The sequence below is a fragment of the Magallana gigas genome, chromosome 10 (genome assembly GCF_963853765.1).
Source record: "Magallana gigas chromosome 10, xbMagGiga1.1, whole genome shotgun sequence".
NCBI lineage: Eukaryota > Metazoa > Mollusca > Bivalvia > Ostreida > Ostreidae > Magallana > Magallana gigas.
This window is the reverse complement of record NC_088862.1, coordinates 3570349-3591097: the sequence shown is the minus strand read 5'-3', so window position 1 is coordinate 3591097 and position 20749 is coordinate 3570349. Positions and strand designations below refer to the sequence as shown.

The window sequence follows — 20749 nt, the reverse complement described above, 5'->3', positions numbered from 1 at the left end:
TAGAGTAAACTAACAATATTCTAAGTTAAATGTACTATAGAGTGGACTTATAATTATCTGGAGAAATGTATGACTGCACATGACCTAATACAAGTGACTATGCCTAAAATATCATCCTATGATATGTGATTGCTATGCATCCTATAGTCATTGTTTTGGCAGGATGTGTATTTCAGACATACTGTATTATACAGTTGTTGACTTGGGTCGAGGGCAACAGTTGATCTGTCGGACCGGCTCGCAAACTGTTGCCCAAGGCTGGAGGCCGCGGGCAACAGTTTGCGAGCCGGTCCGACAGATCAACTGTTGCCCGAGACACAGTCAACAACTGTTTTGTTATACCCCTTCTAACCAATAACACGTTTTCGCGGAATGTGACGTCACCGGTCAACAGTCTTTTTTAACAGTCAATTTTAACAGTTCCAATCTAACAATTCCAGTCCAACAGTAAAAATGCTGGACTTTTTTTCGTATAGAGTTATATAGTAACTGTTTTACAGGGGTATAACAATCAGGGTTATTTTCGCCTGTGGGTATTTTTCGCCCCTCTACACTTGCAAACAGATTCACCCTGTCATTAATTCGCCCAGATACACAGTAAAAATTAGACACTATTTTGAACTATTAACACAGTTTTTTGAAAATTGTTTTGAATTTGCCCAGTCTTAAATTTGCCCACTAACAAACAGGGCAAAGGGGGCAAAAATAAAATGGGCAAAATGTTCCTGTATGCCGTATGTCAGAATTTCATCTAAATATATTTTCTCTTAAAAATATCACTCAGCTAAAATCAAAAGCTGAATTTAAGTTTGTAAAGACAACTTAATCAAGGTTTTAAATATATCTGTTTCTGTCAACAAATTTACATGATATTTAGGGTTAAAGTTATAAAGCTGCAGAGAAAACTTTGCAACAATTATCAATTTGCAATTCGTACAAAAAGCAAATAGTATGGATGACTTTATAAATCTAAATCCACCATTTCTCTGAGTTTGAAGGAGAAGATCTGATTGGTGTTATGTGTCCATATGTAAGGCCAATTAAATTAAAACAATTGTTTTTTTGGAATTGCCTCCCGCCCCATTGAAACACCCCCCACTTATTGAATTATATTAGCAAAAAATAAAAGAACTTTTTTATTGAAAAAAAAAATGACCAAAAAAATTAACTTTAAATTTCTACTGTTTATTGAGATTTTTATTTTTACCAATTTTCAATTAATTAAACTTCCAGTTTGAAAAATAAACAAAAAATCCCTCCCTCCCTCCTGGGTCTGAAAACACCCTGGTTGGCAATTCCAAACACTTTTGTAAGGATGGCATTATCTGCGGAAGTAATATAATACTAATTACCCTGTTTTTCAGCCGTGAGCTGTTTTATCAGCTGATGATCTTTGACTTTGGAAATTACGGAATACTACGCCTGTCAGTGAGTAAATTGTTGCACTAGTTTTACAAAGGAATTCTGAACTTGGTCAGTCAGTGAGTTTGCGTATATGATTGTGACAGATTATTTGGAAACATTTTTCATATTTAAATTTTGTTACTCCCAAGAGAAAAATTGCATTAATATTCATTGATTGCCAAAGTGAAGAGACTAATAGGTACATAAAGGACTACAATGGCAAGATCTCGATATTGTATGAGAAAATAAATATTTACATTTTTGCATGTGTCACCTAATGTTAATTTATTTGACATTACCGGTAATTGAATGAAAAATACTCAAGATTTGCTTTTTATGCCAGTACTTGTAAATAGTGATTCTTCCATTATGCATCGAATTTGGAGAATATAGGATTGTGAAGGATAGAATTTTTTTCCTTATTTTTATGAAGTTTTTAATAAGTTGTGAAACAATAACAAGTATGATTTACATTTATTTGATGATGTTGATGATGATGAGAGAGAGAAAAAGAAAGAGAGGATAGAGTATATTCTAAAAATGAACAAAAAAAGAAGTCTGGTTCAACATACAAAGCAATAATGTGTAACACATTATTTCCCATGCTTGTGTGGGATATCATCTAGTTTTAAAGAGAGATGTAGTATTGTTTAATTTGTTATGTCTTTAGGAGCCGGCCCCTATATATGAGCTTGCCCTGCTTGCCCTTGACCTTGAGGAGAGTGGATGGACCGAGGCTGACGGACCCAAGACTGACCTGGCCCAGTACATTGTGGACTTCCTGAAGTCAAAGGCAGAGATGCTGTCTGACTATTTCTCCATGGAGATAGATGAAGTACGTACGACAAAGTTTATGAATTGTATCGTCTTTTTTGTCATCATTGTACCTGTGTGATGATGGAATAAATGTTTAGGACATGGTTGACGTGTAGTCAACATGTTTCAAACATGTTAAACATGAAAAACAAGCAACATATGCTGAACATACATTTTGAAACATTTTTGAGCTTATATTTAAAAACTTGATCAATTGTGTTTTTCATGTATTTTATTATTATTTGTACGTGTAGAATATCATAAATTAATTTTTTACATGCTCTAATACTACTACCAATATACTGGGGTATATCTATTTTTCGGGAACATAGAAGACTTTATAAACATGTCCTAAATGATGATCGATGCAAATATATCTGGGTATATGGTTCATTGTGTGATATTGTAAATAAAATCCGGTATGAATAAGATGAGGAAAAATTTTGTGTATGTTAGAATGAAAAATTAGCATGCAACTTTTATTTACAGGATGGTAATCTATGTACTTTGCCGCTTTTGCTGGATCACTACATCCCCAACATGGAAGGACTTCCTATGTTTGTACTGAGACTGGCTACTGAGGCAAGCTATTTCATAGTGGATAATTCTATTCAAAGTGAAATATAAAGTTACTTATCTTCCTTTTTAGATATAGATTTAAAGATTAGCAAGAAATATTTTGTATGTCTTAATAATTGTTTTTCATACATGTAAATTGCATGATTGTACAAAAACATGGATGTTGTAGATGAAAGATAAAGACATACATTCAAAACTAATTTTGATGATTTGTAAAAGGGGAATAACTGTTTTAAAGATTTTTTTGAAAAGAGGGATAATTTTTCTTACACAGGTTAACTGGGACAAAGAGAAGGAATGTTTCCACACTTTTTGTAAGGAGACCAGTGAATTTTACTGTTTCAAACCCAGTATGTTTCAGGACCTCCAAAGTGAGACAGAGGGTTCAAAGGTATTCTGAATAACTTACTGTTATATTTAAGATTTTGTATTATAATATTCACTGCTATAACTTTTTATCAATTCTTTTCATAAGTAGTTAAGTGATCCAGAAGTATGAAACAAGTCCTGAAGTAATGAACAAATTGTTGATAAAATATACATGCATTAAAAAGAGCATTTTGTAACAAGATATCGACGTTTAAACTACAGGCACTTGATCTTCAAGTACAGAAAAGTTCAATAGATTGACTGTAAACCAACATTTATTCGCATGCGAAAATTTTTCACGAGATTAGCGAGAGTCTCGTCGTTGCGAATATTTCTCGCCGCAAACTGGCTTCAAATGTCTGTAGCATTGCATTTACCAAATAATCTAAATTTTTATTGCGAAAATTAGGCGCCACAAACAGGTTTATCCTATACCATTCATGAAATGAATTTGTCAATAATAAAAGGTGGTCAACTGTTACTGAATTTAAATGTTCATGCAGTTTGACGATCACATTCCCTGAACGTCTTGGGTTGACTTTTATTTATTTTTTTCATGCATTGGCACAGGATGGAGAGGTTTCTGAAGAGAAAACCTGGAAGTGGACAGTTGAACACACGCTGTTCAGTGCTTTCCGGAACTTTCTTTTCCCACCCAAGACATTTGCTGAAGATTCTAGTATTTTACAAATTGCCAATTTACCAGATCTATATAAAGTGTTTGAAAGATGTTGAAAATAAAAAAAACGTAAACCTATTGCAATTTAGTTTGTCATAGTTATCAAGTTCAAGATGATTTGTAATGGGTTTTTTTGTAGCACCAAGCGTAGTTTTCCATCACTCACATATCGTAAATAAAAAAATAATGTATATAAGATAAAGTTAAAAGGAAATATACCAACCTCCAGGATTTGTGTGTCACTGTCGTTGAATGAAAGAAAAATGGCTGTCATACGATCGCCGTCCTTTCCCTTACATCTTACAGTGAAAAGCTAGACATTCAGTTAATAATGTGTTGAGTGATAAAATGAGTGGGGAAAGGAGAAAATTGATAATTATTATATATATTATGACATACTTAGGGTTGTACACGTACATGGTCCACGTGTCGTTTCCTTGGTATTGGCATGGCATAATTCCAGCGTGGGTGTAGTCAGGTAGTGCTGATTGAGTTAAGGAGGCTGGATGGTCAACTAACGACCCGTCAAATTGTCATGTTGTAAATTTTTAATTTACCGGGTGACAGTAAAAACACAATTTAAAAACATGACAACTAGTTGTAAATTTGAATTTACCGGGTGGTAGTAAATACAAATTTTACAACATGACAACTAGTTGTAAATTTGAATTTACCGGGTGGCAGTAAATACAAATTTTACAACATGACAACTAGTTGTAAATTTTTAATTTACCGGGTGGCAGTAAATTTTGAATTTACTGCCACCTGGTAAATTAAAAATTTACAACATGACAAAATCCAAATATAAAATCTTTTTTAAAAAAATCTATATCTTACAGAGATATCAGTCTGAAGAAGGTTAATACAGTCTTAAGGTAGCTCGCGGGTTTACCTGCTTGTGAGAAAACCTACCTTGAAAATTTGTCCACGTGATCCATAGGTTTCATAGTTTTATTTCTAAAATTTATTTAAGATTCGTCTGCGCGGTAATAATGTTATCGTGTTTCAAATACAGTGTCAATAATAAAATAAAGCAACGCAATTTCAATGAAATATATAGTAAAATGCACATTTTAACCGAGAAACGCATTACAAAACTATGCTCCAAACTTTTAAACGATTCAGACGAAATTAATCATATTCAACACAAAAACAGAGGAGATAATTATGAATCAATTCATAAAAAAATATCAGTATGTGTTCTCGGCCAATTTTTGGCAAAAAAACTTTGAAGATTTAAAAGATTTCTCAAAACCTTATATTTTCATTACGACGTTATCATTTCCTTACTTCTTAGAACACCAAAATTGAAATGCATTTATTGACAAGACTAGCTGTTTAACACATTTTAGAACATGTAAATGCTTATTAGACATTATTGTGAATGTTATCAAATGCAATTAATGTAAGGCTGTAAAGATACAGAAAATTGCTATTTTTGTTTTTATGAAACTCTGAGTCAATCAATGCAAAAATAAAATGCCAGGCAACTACTGACATTATAAGTAAGTAATCGAATAAAACAGTTATCTCAAGCCAAAAGAAATTTAAGAATTTAATCTGTAGTACAAATTACGGAAGTTATAATTGTAAAAAAAAAAAAAGCGAAGTTATTGCATACATTCTATTTTCAAACATGATTTTAAATGGAAGAGTTCTAACGCACACTCATTCTTTATCTTTATAAAACAAAATGTGACAATGTATGTGACATCTTTTAATTTTCAGCACTTGATATTATAAATCTTTGTATAAACAGTCATAAACCGCATATAAGCTTTTTAAAATATTTTCTTTTATACTTCTAAATATCTCATTTGTCATTTTAAAATAAAATTATGAGTTTACTATGACGGTCAACTCTTTACGGCGATTCCTATTGTGACGTCAGCAAACCCGCGAGCTACGTTAAAATGACTCTTACAATGTAATTATACGGTTGATTATATTAGTTTTCCACACTTGCTGGATGATTTTTTGTCTAGATCTGACTCTGCAATTATGCGTGGATTTGATAGATACATGGCGGCTGGGTGTTCAGTCTATCATAATTAATGGATAGTTTTTTCAGCATTTATTATTTTTCATTATATATGTGTAAAGATAAACAATGCTATACAAACTAAACACTTTCCTACATCTATAATCAGATATATTCTTGGGGAGATTACTGTTGTCTACTGGTAACAGAACTCTGTAAACAATGACGTCAACAATTTACACAAAATAATTGACAGATCCTGCCACAGTAATTTTTAGATTTTTTTTTTTAATATTTCGAATTAAATTCCTCGAAATTATTAATTTTTTTTAATAATTGACATGATTTGGTGCAAATAATTTGCAAAATTATTATTTTTTCAGCTAAAAAAGTCAATGGTGTTAGTCGCTAAACTCAACCCCTCCCGTGGCGGTCTGTCATAGCTTTATCAATAATTTGAAGAAATAACCGTCGTTAATTTTAAATAATTTAATTCTGGTTGTAACGCGGCATTTGATTGGATAGAAAAATTTAGTTAAATTTGTATAACCTGGTTTGCACGTCACAAGACACGTCACAATGCACCAACGTACTAATTCACTTGACGTTACGTTTGAATTTTGAACAGATTTATATCATTTTTAAAAGTAAAACGGACTCAATTTGTACAGCAAATTCCAGAAAATTAAATTATAAGGAATGAACTCAATGTCTACCCAAGTTATACTCGTATAACCTGGGTTGGAGCAATTTACGCTCTTTTATAATCCGCTTCGCGGATTATAAAGCGTAAATTGCCCCAACCCAGGTTATACGATTATAACTTGGGTAGACATTGAGTTCATTTCTTAAATAAGTCGAAAAAGGTATCGGCCTTAATCAGAGTAACAAATACCGTTTTAGTATAGTTAGTTTTTATTACTGTATATAAATAATGGGTATAATAACTATTATATAAGTTAAAATTGCTTTTTTGAATAGTAAATGTAAAAAAAACTTTAGGGAAGTTAATTGAATTATTTTCTAACAATTACAGCAATTAATGTGATATTCAAATACAAATACATGTAGCAATGATTCATGGAATTTGGCAAAATTTATCTTATTAGTGATATACAGAGAAAACAAAATGAACAATGCTACTAGTATATGAACATTTTAATGTAGGTCTATCGCCGATATGGTTAAATGAACAACCAATTATAAACCAGTCTTCTTTTATGATGATACTTGTTGATATATATGCACAGTTCTTACTGCCCAGAGAACATATAACGTATACGTATATGGCAACCAGCGGTCTTAATTTTGTTCGATAAACTATCTGCGCATAACGCATTACATAACCATCAAGGTAACAACACTTATATATGCGTCTTAAATATGCAGACAAGTTCATTGTGTACACCATGATTTTTTCTGCGCAACATAATAAATAGATAACTGAAAACCCAAATTTGTATTATTTTTAAGAAACAAACCTGAAATGGAAAGTCCAAATTATAGTCAGTTCAATGACGAAACTTATTTGTTTTTTAATTTTGTTCGTTTATTTAAAGACGTGCGCATGCGAACGTCTCTATTACAATTACGAAATCGCCAAGAATCTAGACTAAGTGACTAGGATTACCTGACCGTTTCCTGGGACTGCTATCTTTCTTTCCCCGTTCATTGCTCTCTCACAGACAGATAAGAATCAGGCAACAGAAAGGACATGTTCCAAGTAATACTTTGGTGCCTCCTCTATGTGGGTGTTGGTCAGTAATTATATTTTTTTTATTTTGATAATTACATAAATATGTATGCATGAAACGTTTGCTGTTGTTTGAAAGTTGGTCAGTACATATATATATATTTTTTTAATTTTGATAAGTAAACAATATATATGCATGAAACATTCGCTGTGGTTTAAACATTGGTCAATACATATAATTTTTTATATTGATAATTACATAAATATATATATGCATAAAACATTCGCTGTGTTTTGAACAGTGATCTGTTGTCTGAATCGTGAGTAAAATCGACATTCTCTTGTATTGCCCATTTCCACTGACCGAGTGAAACAGCGATCCTTGACCAAATCACTACAACATCAAGGGCCCTGGGTCTTCCCTGGGTCCATTCGTAACGGCCGCGAGGGTCACTTTTTTTTTTAGAAATACATGTTTTTATAGAATGTTTTTAATTAATTTCTACCTCTGGTAAGAGTATAATGTCATATTGTAAATTATGTATTTACACCCACCGAGTATATTAATTCAAAATTTACAATATGACAGTGATATGACATGATAGGTTTATGTTTTATAAACCGCTTTGCAGATTATTAAAAGCGTAAACTATATGGCACCAAGACGGCTTATATTCGAATTTTGGGCTTATCAGGACATGCTCACTATTTCCCCGAAATCAGTCCCATCATGCAATAGTTTTGGTTGTTGTGTTTCAGTCCGCGGTGGGACCTGGAGTAATCCGACCTGTGCCCCGGGACGTCACACCATCACGCACCTGTTTGAGTGGAAATGGAGCGACATCGCCGCGGAGTGTGAGCGCTTCCTCGGTCCCATGGGGTACTGCGGGGTCCAGGTGTGTACGTCACAACAGTTGATGTATATCTCTTAACAATGTACATAATTATTTATTGCACCCCATTATATTATCACATTGCACACCCATACATCAATGATTTCATTCTTGTTGTATCGCGCTTTCTGATTAGTTAAAAAATCATTTTATATTATATGATGTGACATACTTGTTAACGACAAAAACGTATCAATCCGCAAGACGTGACATAAATGATGTTTAAATTTTAAACAATTGTATGCCATTTTAAAGGTCAAATGACCGATTTAACGTACAATTGATAGCGAAAAGTTAGATTACAAGGAATGGATTAAATAGCTACCCAATTTATACGAATATAAAATGGGTTGGCAGTTTAGAAAAAGGTTTATTGTTCCAACCCATTTTATACAAGTCTTATTTATCAAATTCATTCTTTAATCATATTGCACTTATATATAAGAACCATTTGAATACATATACATTGTATCACGTCGTTGAACAACAATAGACATAGTATATCTCAATGAACATCATATACATAAATTGTTTTATCTCATTGAACACCTTTATACATTGTATCATCTCGATGAACATCATAAACATTGCACTATATCAATGAACATCATATCATAAACATTGCACTATCTCGCTGAACATCATAAACCTTGCACTATCTCAATGAACATCATAAACATTGCACTATCTCAAAGAAACATCATAAACATTGCACTATCTCACTGAACATCATAAACATTGCACTATCTCAATGAACATCATAAACATTGCACTATCTCAATGAACATCATAAACATTGCACTATCTCAATGAACATCATAAACATTGCACTATCTCAAAGAAACATATTAAACATTGCACTATCTCGATGAACATCATATAAATTGTTTAATCTCGCTGAACACCTGTAAACACTGTATCATCTTATTGAACAACATATACATAATATCACTTCAGTGAACATATACATTGTATCTTCTCAGTGAACACATACATTGTATTTTTTCAATGAACATATACATTGTATCACTTCAGTGAACAATTACATATACATTGTTTCAAATCAATGAACGTAATATACATTGTATCATTACCGGAACATCTATAAGCCCCGTATCATCTCACTGAACATCACATACATTGTATCATCTTACTGAACATCATATACACTGTATCATCTTACTGAACATCACATACATTGTATAATCTTACTGAACATCACATACATTGTATCATCTTACTGAACATCACATACATTGTATCATCGTACTGAACATCACATACATTGTATCATCGTACTGAACATCACATACATTGTATCATCTTACTGAACATCACATACATTGTATCATCTTACTGAACATCACATACATTGTATCATCGTACTGAACATCACATACATTGTATCATCGTACTGAACATCACATACATTGTATCATCGTACTGAACATCATATACATTGTATCATCTCATTGAACATCATATACATTGTATCATCTTACTGAACATCCATACACGTGGTCTCATTTCATTGAGTTTCTTCTGTCGTGCGATTCAGATTTCCCCTCCTAATGAGAACAGGATAGTTACAAGTCCCAACAGACCCTGGTGGGAGAGGTACCAGCCCGTGTCCTACAAACTGGTCACTAGAAGTGGAAACGAGGCTGACCTCAGAGATATGGTACAGAGATGTAATAAGGTCAATGTCCGGTAAGATTTTGCTCTAAGACTTTTTTTTTCAACCATAGCTGTAACTATTTGTAATTTTAGATATATTAGTGTGTGAAATTGAAATAAAATAAACAATTTTAGTATTACGATAAATATTTCTTTTTTATTTATTAAAAAAAATCCCTGCCATTTAGAATTTACGCTGATGTCGTGATCAATCACATGACTGGAGCTGGTGGGTCCGGAACCGGAACTGGTGGCTCTCATTGGGACGGTGGTTCCTTAAGCTACCCCGGCGTCCCTTTTTCTTCCTGGGATTTCAACAGTGGCTCGGAATGTAGCACAGGAGACGGCAATATCCATAATTACAATGACCCTAACGAAGTTCGAAACTGTCGTCTGGTCAGCTTGGTGGATCTTAAACTTTCAAAGGACTACGTTCGTGACTCCATCGCAGGATATTTGAATCACCTGATAAGTTTGGGTGTGGCTGGTTTCAGAGTGGACGCCGCCAAGCACATGTGGCCCGGAGATCTTCGCGCCGTTTTCGGCAGACTGCATGATTTGAATTCTGCTTATTTCCCGTCAGGAACCAAGCCCTTTATATTCCAGGAGGTGATTGACATGGGACATGAAGCAATCAGCGCTGCGGAGTATACCGGTATTGCCCGAGTTACAAACTTTATCTATGGAATAAAACTAGCTGATGTATTCCGGTAAGTCTCTCTCTCTCTCTCTCTCTCTCTCTCTCTCTCTCTCTCTTATTACGCGATTAGTGATTTTCTCCCGATGGTTTAAAATAACAGACACCACAATCAAGCAAAATGGCTGAAGACTTGGGGAGAACAATGGGGGATGCCTAACTCCAATGACGCTGTTGTTTTCATCGATAACCATGACAACCAGAGGGGACACGGCGGAGGAGGTAAAATTAGAGAAATTACAGCCAAGCCTAAACTCAATATAAGTAAAATATACACATGTACAATTCATACCGGGTCGTATACTGTTAAACCAACATGGCTTTCAATTATCCACCAATTTAGTTTCTGATTGATCGGTCTTAAATTTAAGACTATAATAATTTCATTTTTTTCAAAGATAATAAACATGTTTAGATAATTCGTTTACATTCTTAAAAAATTTCTAAAAAAAAATTTCAATGCCAGACATACATGTATGGCCAAGACACATTGATGCAAAATAACGTAATCAAGTACTGACGAAGGAGTTAGGCGTACATGCATAACGTCAACTTTCCTTCGAATGGATCGTTGTCTCGAACATGTTCTATTAACCATTTGATCTGGTTTCTAATACAGGCGGTGTTCTGACATTTTTCGAACCTCGATCATACAAAATGGCGACCGAGTTCATGTTGGCTCACCCTTACGGCTTTACGCGTGTGATGAGCAGCTACCACTGGAACAGAGACTTCCACGGAGGGGAGGATCACAACAATTGGCAGGGCCCCCCTCACAACGGGGACATGAGCATTAAAGGTCCCTCCATACAGTCAGATATGTCGTGTAGTAATGGATGGGTACGTATTGGAACAAAGCAAATAAAACAAGGGCAAATCATGACAGAAGTTTTAAAGTTTTTTACTTGTGAAATCTTCACAAGACTCAACATCTGGTGTAATTAGCTGTGCTTGTCACTTTTCGTCGGGCATAACTTTTAATAGTTTTCTTATAAACGACTTACAATATCAACTAAATTTGACGCAACGCATCAATAGGTGAAGGGACTTTCATGTATAAAATGTGATAGGACTTTCTTGAGATACAATACGAGAAGTACTGAAATTTTGATCAGATAATTATACATGTGCTAACATTTCAAAAATCACATTGTATAACACCTCTTTTTGTAGAATTTTAACATTGACATTGATCCTTTTCTACAGATTTGTGAGCACAGATGGCGTCAAATATACAACATGGTTGCCTTCCGTAACGTTGTCATGGGAACGACATTGACAAATTGGTGGGACAACGGTGACTACGCCATCGCTTTCTCTAGAGGAAACAAGGGATTTATCGTCATCAACGCGGGAACTTCAGATATAAATGTAAACTTACAAACTGGCTTGTCACAAGGAATGTATTGTGACGTAATTTCTGGCAATTATGATAATGGCCGCTGTACCGGAAATGAAGTTCACGTTGGTGGTGACGGACACGCCCATTTCCATATAAGTTCCGGAAGTGATGACCCAGTGGTTGCTATACATATAGGTAAAAATAAGAAACTTTCTCTATCAGCGTCTTTTCATCTTTTGCATGTTTATTCTATTATGCATCAAATGTCAGATCGCTCTATATACACCAAAGAAACAAAGAATGGGAATGACAACTATCTAGTGTGTATGTCTGAAGGGTTATTGATATAATGCATTAAGGTATTTAAGAATTCAAAGACAAATTCAACTTCTTATTCAAGAATGGGAACAGATATGGCCATTAGTTACATTTGTAATCGTTCGTAGACAAAGGAGTATGTTTTAAATCCACATAAATATCTAAATCATAAAATATCTTCAATCACTTTTTTAGGTGCAAAGAAAGGTTCGGCAAAGAAGGTGACGACATAACATATTAAGGGAAGACTGAAGTGTTTCGTGTGTCATTAATCCACTTTTTTGTTTGTTTTTTAATAATTTAATAAGATAACACAAAATCTACCTTTTGTTCTTGTTTTTTATTCGACCACATGCTTTTTAAAACTTGTCAATTCTCTGTCAAAACCTTGCGTAATCTAGGTGAAATTCCTGGCGTTAGGTAAATCAGCCACATCGACGGCAAGTCAAACGAATGCTATTTCGACATACCATTTTATGCAACGTCAAATTTTGAAATATAATTTTAAAAGATGTCGGACGTTCTGTTCGATATTTCTGAGTCAGTACTTCAATTTACCTCTGTTCGGAGGTCTGGTGCCCGGATGTACCTCTTAAAGGCAGTTGCGTACTGTATGAGATCCCCTAAGAGGCCATAAATAACATTCGTTTGACTTGCCGTATATGATTCCTATACACCTTTAATATTAAGTGGTGAAGACTGATGAAACGACACTGACCTCTGGCTGTGACCCGCGACTTGAGCTTTAGCTGGATAACACAAACACTTCCGGTTGAACACTTTGCAGTTGGTTGAATTTTGCCCAGTGTTTTCGGATCAATTGATCTACATGTAGTTGTCGATGACGCGCCACTTATTTATAGTAAATATATAGTTATTAACAAATTGTATTTAGAACAATATCGAGGACGAAATGACCATTTTTTTTAGATTGAAAGTTAATAAAACCTGTCGTTAGAACAGTTTAGACACTAACCTTCCGAAAGCTCTGGCTCCTTACTTATCTTCATAATTAAAATTTATGAGATTGTCTGTTCTCCATAAGCAAAAATGATCCAGCTCTGCTCATCGAGACTGTTTGTATGTATGGTATGTATATATGTTTATATGTCTTGCACCTCTTGTACTATTTATATGGTTTTAAGAGAATAAATAAGTTAATTTGAAAATTTTCATAATGCCAGTCCATTTAGATTGATTTTCGTTTGAGACTGTTACTTGAGGCTAACACCAATCACCAAATACTAGTATCAAGGTTTCGTTTATCTACGCTACTATAAGGAACGTCAACACAAACCCGGTACAAAAATTGAGAAAATTTAATATCATTGTATACCATGGTTTTCAAATTATTGTATTTATCATAATGAACCTTTTATTCTTGGTCAGCGTACATGTATATGTTTTTCAAAAGAGGATATTGAAGAAAATTAAAAAAAACTTTAAAATTTAATGTGTATCATGCTGAAAACTATTCGCAAAAATACGCTAAATGTTCTGTCGCGACTGTTGATTGATTGTAACAAGCAAACTTATACCAGTATCTGAATTGCTTAGTGAAAACAATATGCGCTGATATTTTGATGAATCAAATGTCTTTACATTTTGTAGTGTCTTTGTCTATGATAACAACACCCAATCGATTTTGTAATGTATATGGCCCTATACAGATCGTCAATGACTATTTTAATATCAAAACGTACAATTGCTGAAAACTATATAAGTAATTATTATAAGGAATCATTCTGTTGATATTATGAGGTGCTCAAATACGCTCAGGCGTGATCAAATCTATCAAAGAGCCCGAAGGGCTTTATTGAATTTGGTCACTCCGACCGTATTTAATCACCACACAATACTCGAGGATTGATTCCTTATTCATTTAAGTCAGCTGTCATCCTCCAATCAGATTGAGTTTTGTAGTAACGTCACAAGAGTCATCTTTTTCAATTCTCGATATATATCACAATTATCATTCTGCTTTGAAGGGAGATTGTTGTGAGGTTACCTAAAATCTATGGTAAAATAAAAATTATAAAATGTTTATTAAAATTAAAATTGATTAAAAATGAAAAATTAAATAAATAAAAGTAAATTAAAAAACGAAACAACATTGATGGTTTGTCATTTTTTAATAAGTAAATATAAAAATATGCTTTTTATATGAGGCACCTAATATGATCCTTCATTTCACTATGTTGTCACCTTCTTTGTCGAACCTTTCTTTGCACCTGGGAAAAATAATGATAAATATTTTTTTTAATGTCAAGCAAGTTACTGCTTTTGGTGGTACCCTTAACGATCTACCGAAACTATCTTAATTATTTTTATAACAGTTCATATAACCAGTTTTCAAGTTTGTTTTAGGATGGCTCGATGGTCGAGGCCATTTTTAGGCTTTACTGATCCTTTAATAGAAAAGCTGTATATAAAATACATGAAAATACCAAAATTAAAAAAAAGGTAAAATATTGGATTTTTTCTCGACTAAATACATGTACAGTGTAATAGTTTATATCTAAACAAATCATATCATAAAAATGTAAACATGACATATGGTTAATTTTATCCATCAAGCCCCCTTAACATATCTAAAAGACAGAGTTATCCTAATACAAAATCAATAGATTTGTTTATAACCATCCCGAAGAGAGCAGTCAGCTGGTGAGTATTCGTATTCAAATACCTATCATTAATAAGGAAATATTCATTTTGATTCATAATGTCTTTTTTTAACACTTTTGAAGTTTGATACAATTCTAACAACATTAAAAAACTGATTGCCCGGACCCAGCATATTAAACCTTCCAGCTATGTAACCATTCTGTTTGTAAATGAACAGAAACAAACTTGAGCTTTCATTGATGGAGTATGGAGGTTGCTGATGGAGTTATGTTTCATTGCTGCACAATCGGCTACCTCCATTCTCTTGTAAACCACCAAACAACGTAAATAAATGAATTAATTAAATTATTAATCGAAAGCATCAGGCGATACGATTAAAAATGATTGATATCTTTCAATAATAACGTTTTATACCTATATGTATAGCGATCACTGGATCCTCACTTCCGGAACTGATGTGAAAATGGGCGTCTCCATCACCACCAACGTGAACTTCATTTCTGGTACAGCTGCCATTTTCGTAATTACCGGAAATTACGTCACAATACATTCCTTGTGACAAGCCAGTTTGTAAGTTTACATTTATATCTGAAGTTCCCGCGTTGATGACGATAAAACCCTTGTTTCCTCTAGAGAAAGCGATGGCGTAGTCACCGTTGTCCCACCAATTTGTCATTGTCGTTCCCATGACAACGTTACGGAAGGCAACCATGTTGTATATTTGACGCCATCTGTGCTCACATATCTTAAGAAAAGGTTCATTGTTTAAAGTCTATTTACGAGAGATGGTATCTTTGAAATCTTCAAAATGTAAGCACGTGCATAGTTATTTAATAAAAAATGTTCCCATGACAACGTTACTGAAGGCAACAATGTTGTGTATTTGACGACATCTGTGCGCACAGACCTTATAATAAAAAAGTTATCTTTTAATATTTAAATCAAATTGTGATTCGAACCGTTCAACAAGTTAATGTACGATATGGACCCCAGAATCCCTAAAAAAGTGATCTATCTTGATTTTAACAATGTCAGGTCCTTGACCTCAATGCTTTGTGTTACATACCCATCCATTTCCACAAGACATGTCTGGTTGTATGGAGGGACTTTTGATGCTCATGTCGCCATTATGAGGGGGTCCCATCCAGCTATTGTGATCTCTACCATAATGGAAGTCTCTGTTCCATCGGTAGCTGCTCATCACACGCGTAAAGCCGTAAGGATGCGCCAACATGAACTCTGTCGCCATTTTGTAAGACCGTGGTTCGTAAAATGTCAGAACGCCACCTGTTTTAGAAACCATGTAAAATCGTCAAAGACTCTAAACATGGCACATGTAAACATCATATCTATAAAGCAACATGTTCCTAACAATGAAAAAAAAACCCTAGTAAATAAATCAATTTTCAACATTTTTCTTAATAACAGTAACTTCATACTGTTTCTCACTCGAAATCTTGCATAAGCAAACCATTGCTGGCAAACTGGGCAAAAGTACCATCATGCTTTAATCATTGCTAGAATATTGACCAATTAACCCATGCTTAATTTGAACATTGTTGGCATATGGACCAACATGTCCATATTTTAACCATTGTTCGCATATTACATGTAAGCAATAGGCCCATACTCACGTACCTGATAATTATCGGCTGATACTTGCAAATTTAAAGAAATTGTTAACCCTATAGAATACAGTGTAAATTTACAAAATAACACTACAGAATGAACTATCAAATGAATATAATATACTTTACCTTCCCCGCTGTGTCCCCTTTGTGTATCATGGTTATCGATGAAAACAACAGCGTCATTGGAGTTAGGCATCCCCCAATGGTCCCCCCAGGTCCTCAGCCATTTTGCTTGATTGTGGTGTCTGTTTTATAAACATATGACTGCAAAACTGTACTCTCCCCCGTTCCCCAAACACACATACTTACTCAGAGAGACAGAAAGTTAAAGAGAAAGAGAATTCAGACAAGAATTAATCTTACCTAAACACTTCAGCTATTTTTATGCCATAAATGAAGTCTGTGACGCGGGCAATACCGGTATATTCCGCGGATTTGATTGGCTAATTTCCTAAGTCAATCACCTCCAGGTATATAAAGGGTTTGGTTCCTGCAGTAAAATAGGCGGTATTCAAATCATGCAGTCTCTCAAAAACGGCGCGAAGATCTCCGGGCCACATGTGCTTAGCGGCGTCCACTCTGAAACCAGCCACTCCCAAACTTATCAGGTGATTCAAATATCCCGCGACGGTGTCACGTACGTAATCCTTGGATAGTTTCAGATCGGCCATACCCAGCAGACGACAGTTTCGCACTTCGTTAGGGTCGTTGTAATTATGGATGCCGCCATCTCCTGTGCTACATTCGGTACCACCATTAAAATCCCAGGCAGAGAAAGGGACGCCGGGATAGCTTAGGGTGCCGCTGTCCCAATGAGAACCACCAGTTCCGGTTCCGAATGCTCCAGATCCGGTCATGTGATTAAACACGACGTCAGCATAGATTCTACATGCCCAGATAAACTTGAACAAAGATCGGAGAATGCAGAGTACCTTTGATATTCAATTTACATTTTTGGTACAAAACTTTTTGTTTAAGACCAAGATCCTCAGCGTGTTAAATATGCAATTACATTGTACCTAATAACAGTGTTTATTAAATGATGTCAAATTTGCAATACTTTAACAGTTGATAGAAAAAAGAACAAAAAACGTTGACTTTATCAATGACAGAAATAACCTGAAAGGCCTACCTCACATTGACCTTATTACATCTCTGTATCATATCTCGGAGGTCAGCCTCGTTTCCACTTCTGGTGACCAATTTGTAGGACACGGGCTGATATCTTTCCTCCCAGGGTCGGTTAGGATTAGTCACTATCCTGTTCTCACTGGGAGGGGAAATCTAGAACAAACAGCAGTTTGAAGAAAAAAAATTCGATAAATTACTAGAGATGCCATGCCTATCATTTGCATAGATATTTTGTCTTCTTGTGTCTTAGATTGATATGATATGGATGTATTATATGAGTTAACTTGCCCATGGTAGAGATGATTTAAGGTGTGCTATATTTAACAAGTCCACAACGTGTTAACATGCCCTTGGCTAAGATGATAAACACGTAGATGTATTTTCTGAGTGAACGTGTCCATGGTTGAGATGATATAAGTGTATTATACGAGTCCTTGGTTGAGAATATATAGATGTATTATGAGTTAGCATGCCAATGTTTGAGATGATTTAAGATGTGTTATATTTAGCAGGTCCATGGTTGAGATGGTTTATGGGCTATATTTAGCCATGGTTAAAATGATGTATATGTTTACAATGTGTTAACATGTCCTTGGATGAGATGATATATATGCCTGTATATAATGTAAATGGTAAGAAATATATAGGTGGACAATTTGTTAACATGTATGTGTGGGATAATTTCTGGGTGTACAATATGCTAACATATTCATAGTTGATATATATGTGTGCAAGTTGTTAACATGTATGTAATTGACATGATGAGATGATATATTATTGAGAAACTATTATGACGTACTCACCTGGACCCCGCAGTACCCCATGGGACCGAGGAAGCGCTCACATTCCGCGGCGATGTCGCTCCATTTCCACTCAAACAGGTGCGTGATGGTGTGACGTCCCGGGGCACAGGTCGGGTTACTCCAGGTCCCACCGCGGACTGAAACACAACAACCAAAACTATTGCATGATGGGAGCTAGTTCTGGAGGGATCATGTGACTTTGACGACACTAACCTATTGTAATACAACACTGTGTTTCTCAAGAGCTGTCCATGCGGACTTTTTACCAATTGTTTTTTATTATCTATAATAGTATTCGTTTTCACGTATTCAGAAAAAAATAATACAAAGTTAAATAGTCCTGAATGTTATATCTTTTTTCTCGCGGATTAATCAAGAAGGCCGTTTAGGGTCATGTCAATTTGTCCATTTTTGATGAGGATATCCAAATCTAAATAACCATAACTGGTTGATTTATTTTAAATATTTTACATCTCGTTTAATTTTTATTATTTGTTGATAATAAGATAAGAAAGTCTTTGATCGCTTCACTAAACATTTTTTAAACCATGCAAATCCCTGATGGTATTAGCGTTTTACTAATTACTAAGTTACTAAGTTACGATATGGCTTTTGACTGTGTTTCATATATTAAAAAAGGAAAACTTTTCGACAAACAAAATTGTGTCGTTGAACATTTTAAGTGGATTTTTTTTTACATGATGATAACTCTTCATTAACATGATGATAACATTTTGGGTCGACTTATCAACATTATTGTTGGACACTGGAAACACATTTGTTAAACCTCAGGATTGCTTCTTATTTAGCTAGAAAAAAAAATACTAAAGTCCATAAACTTTACTAACCAATACCAACAAAGAGGGGGCACCAAAGCAGTACTTGGAACATGTCCTTTCTTTTGCCTGACTCTTATCTGTCTGTGAGAGAGCAACGAAGGGACTATCTCAGCTATATATACACGTAGCTATATCAGGAGACGGTCATATACATTGTAATCCGGGTCAATTTTTGGTGCAATGTGATTCGCAATCAATAATGACACACGCGTGTTTCTTCCAGGGGTACCTCGCTTTTTGGCCAAAAGGGGGCAATTGTTCATTTTTAAAAAACGATTGGGGGACACACCCGAAATCAACAAGGGTCATGGACTTCACATTAAGACAAAAGTTACACAATGTCTAAAGTGATCTGATCCCAATGTTATCAAAACCTTATATTACCAGTTAATCTGTTAATATAGATTTAGGAGACGGGATAATAAAAAATTTTTCCGAGAGATCTGTCTTAAAATAATAGGCCATAAACTATTCATTAGTAAAACAAAATTTACATTTACAAAAATCTAACGTATGTCAAACGAATGTGATGTTGAACGTATGTTATCACACGTATGTTAACCATGCATTTCTCAACGTATGTGTAACGTACGGTTTGACTTCACGTGACTTCACGTGTGTTCTACGTATGTTTAACGTATGTTGTACATGTGTTAATTTCCAACATTTGTGAAACGTGCGTTGCTCAATTACATGTAGCCGTGTACTAGTGTTTGGGATTCAGTGTTTGGATTGGGTAGAATTGCTTTCCCTCCAAAGTTTGACGTTTTTGGTCATTCTTTGTCATGAGGTTGATTTTGGTAGTTGTATATGACAGCTAGACTGGCAGACAAATTACTTTTCATTTAGACTGACATTTCATCTGTATTGGTAAGTTGATATGCTTACTATTAATATTATCATTATATAATTACTTCTAATATATCTATTAAAATTTTTATCCAGTAATTTTGCATTAGAGAATTTTCTTGGCACATAATTTTCTTGGAATATTTATGTAAAGTGAGAGTGAGGTAGTAAATATAAGAGTTACATGTAAATAATAAAGAACACCTTTGTCTCACTGTGGTATTTTATATTTAAATATTGTTTTATGATAACAAAACAAAAGGTATTTAAGATATTTAGCAATATTGCAATTATTCATGCTGTACGTACATAGATATATAAGAGAGATATATCATTTGTCAGAATGATCATGGCCTATTCCCATATGTCACAGGATTAATTATTTTAGTTAATTATTCATCATAATTGCGTTCATTTATTTCA

General features: G+C 34.4%; 4 protein-coding genes across 5 annotated transcripts in view; 2 read left to right on the top strand and 2 right to left on the bottom strand.

The window, feature by feature from the left end:
- Positions 1 to 3926, top strand: part of LOC105342900 (DNA mismatch repair protein Mlh1) — a 77655-nt gene extending 73729 nt beyond the window's left edge. The window contains exons 16-20 of the mRNA XM_066072884.1: positions 1365 to 1428; positions 2075 to 2239; positions 2710 to 2802; positions 3074 to 3190; positions 3739 to 3926. Coding sequence (XP_065928956.1) covers positions 1365 to 1428; positions 2075 to 2239; positions 2710 to 2802; positions 3074 to 3190; positions 3739 to 3903 — 604 coding nt within the window. The 3' untranslated portion in view covers positions 3904 to 3926. The remainder of the gene's footprint in view (positions 1 to 1364; positions 1429 to 2074; positions 2240 to 2709; positions 2803 to 3073; positions 3191 to 3738) is intronic.
- LOC105342885 (melanocortin receptor 4) overlaps positions 1 to 4194 on the bottom strand; it is a 56194-nt gene extending 52000 nt beyond the window's left edge. Inside the window, exons 1-2 of one of the 2 annotated variants that reach the window (XR_010709954.1) lie at positions 4071 to 4189; positions 2151 to 2291 (exon numbers count right to left, since the gene is read on the bottom strand). The gene's annotated coding sequence lies outside the window, so the exon portion shown is untranslated. Of the gene's footprint in view, positions 1 to 2150; positions 2292 to 4070 lie in introns of those variants that run through there. The other variant, XM_066072887.1, reaches the window with a different exon arrangement.
- Positions 4195 to 7425: 3231 nt separating this feature from the next.
- On the top strand, positions 7426 to 12776 carry LOC105342880 (alpha-amylase). Its single transcript, XM_011449962.4, has 8 exons — positions 7426 to 7585; positions 8281 to 8417; positions 9973 to 10124; positions 10280 to 10801; positions 10892 to 11010; positions 11408 to 11628; positions 11995 to 12325; positions 12644 to 12776. The coding sequence occupies exons 1-8, from the start codon at positions 7543 to 7545 to the stop codon at positions 12679 to 12681; spliced, it is 1563 nt and encodes a 520-aa protein (XP_011448264.3). The 5' UTR covers positions 7426 to 7542; the 3' UTR covers positions 12682 to 12776.
- Positions 12777 to 14561: 1785 nt separating this feature from the next.
- On the bottom strand, positions 14562 to 19589 carry LOC105342874 (alpha-amylase). Its single transcript, XM_011449947.4, is given in 8 exon segments — positions 14562 to 14679; positions 15488 to 15818; positions 16140 to 16360; positions 16831 to 16949; positions 17068 to 17589; positions 17837 to 17988; positions 18639 to 18775; positions 19487 to 19589. Coding segments are annotated over 8 exon segments (1563 nt in total). The 5' UTR covers positions 19530 to 19589; the 3' UTR covers positions 14562 to 14641.
- Positions 19590 to 20749: the final 1160 nt, after the last annotated feature.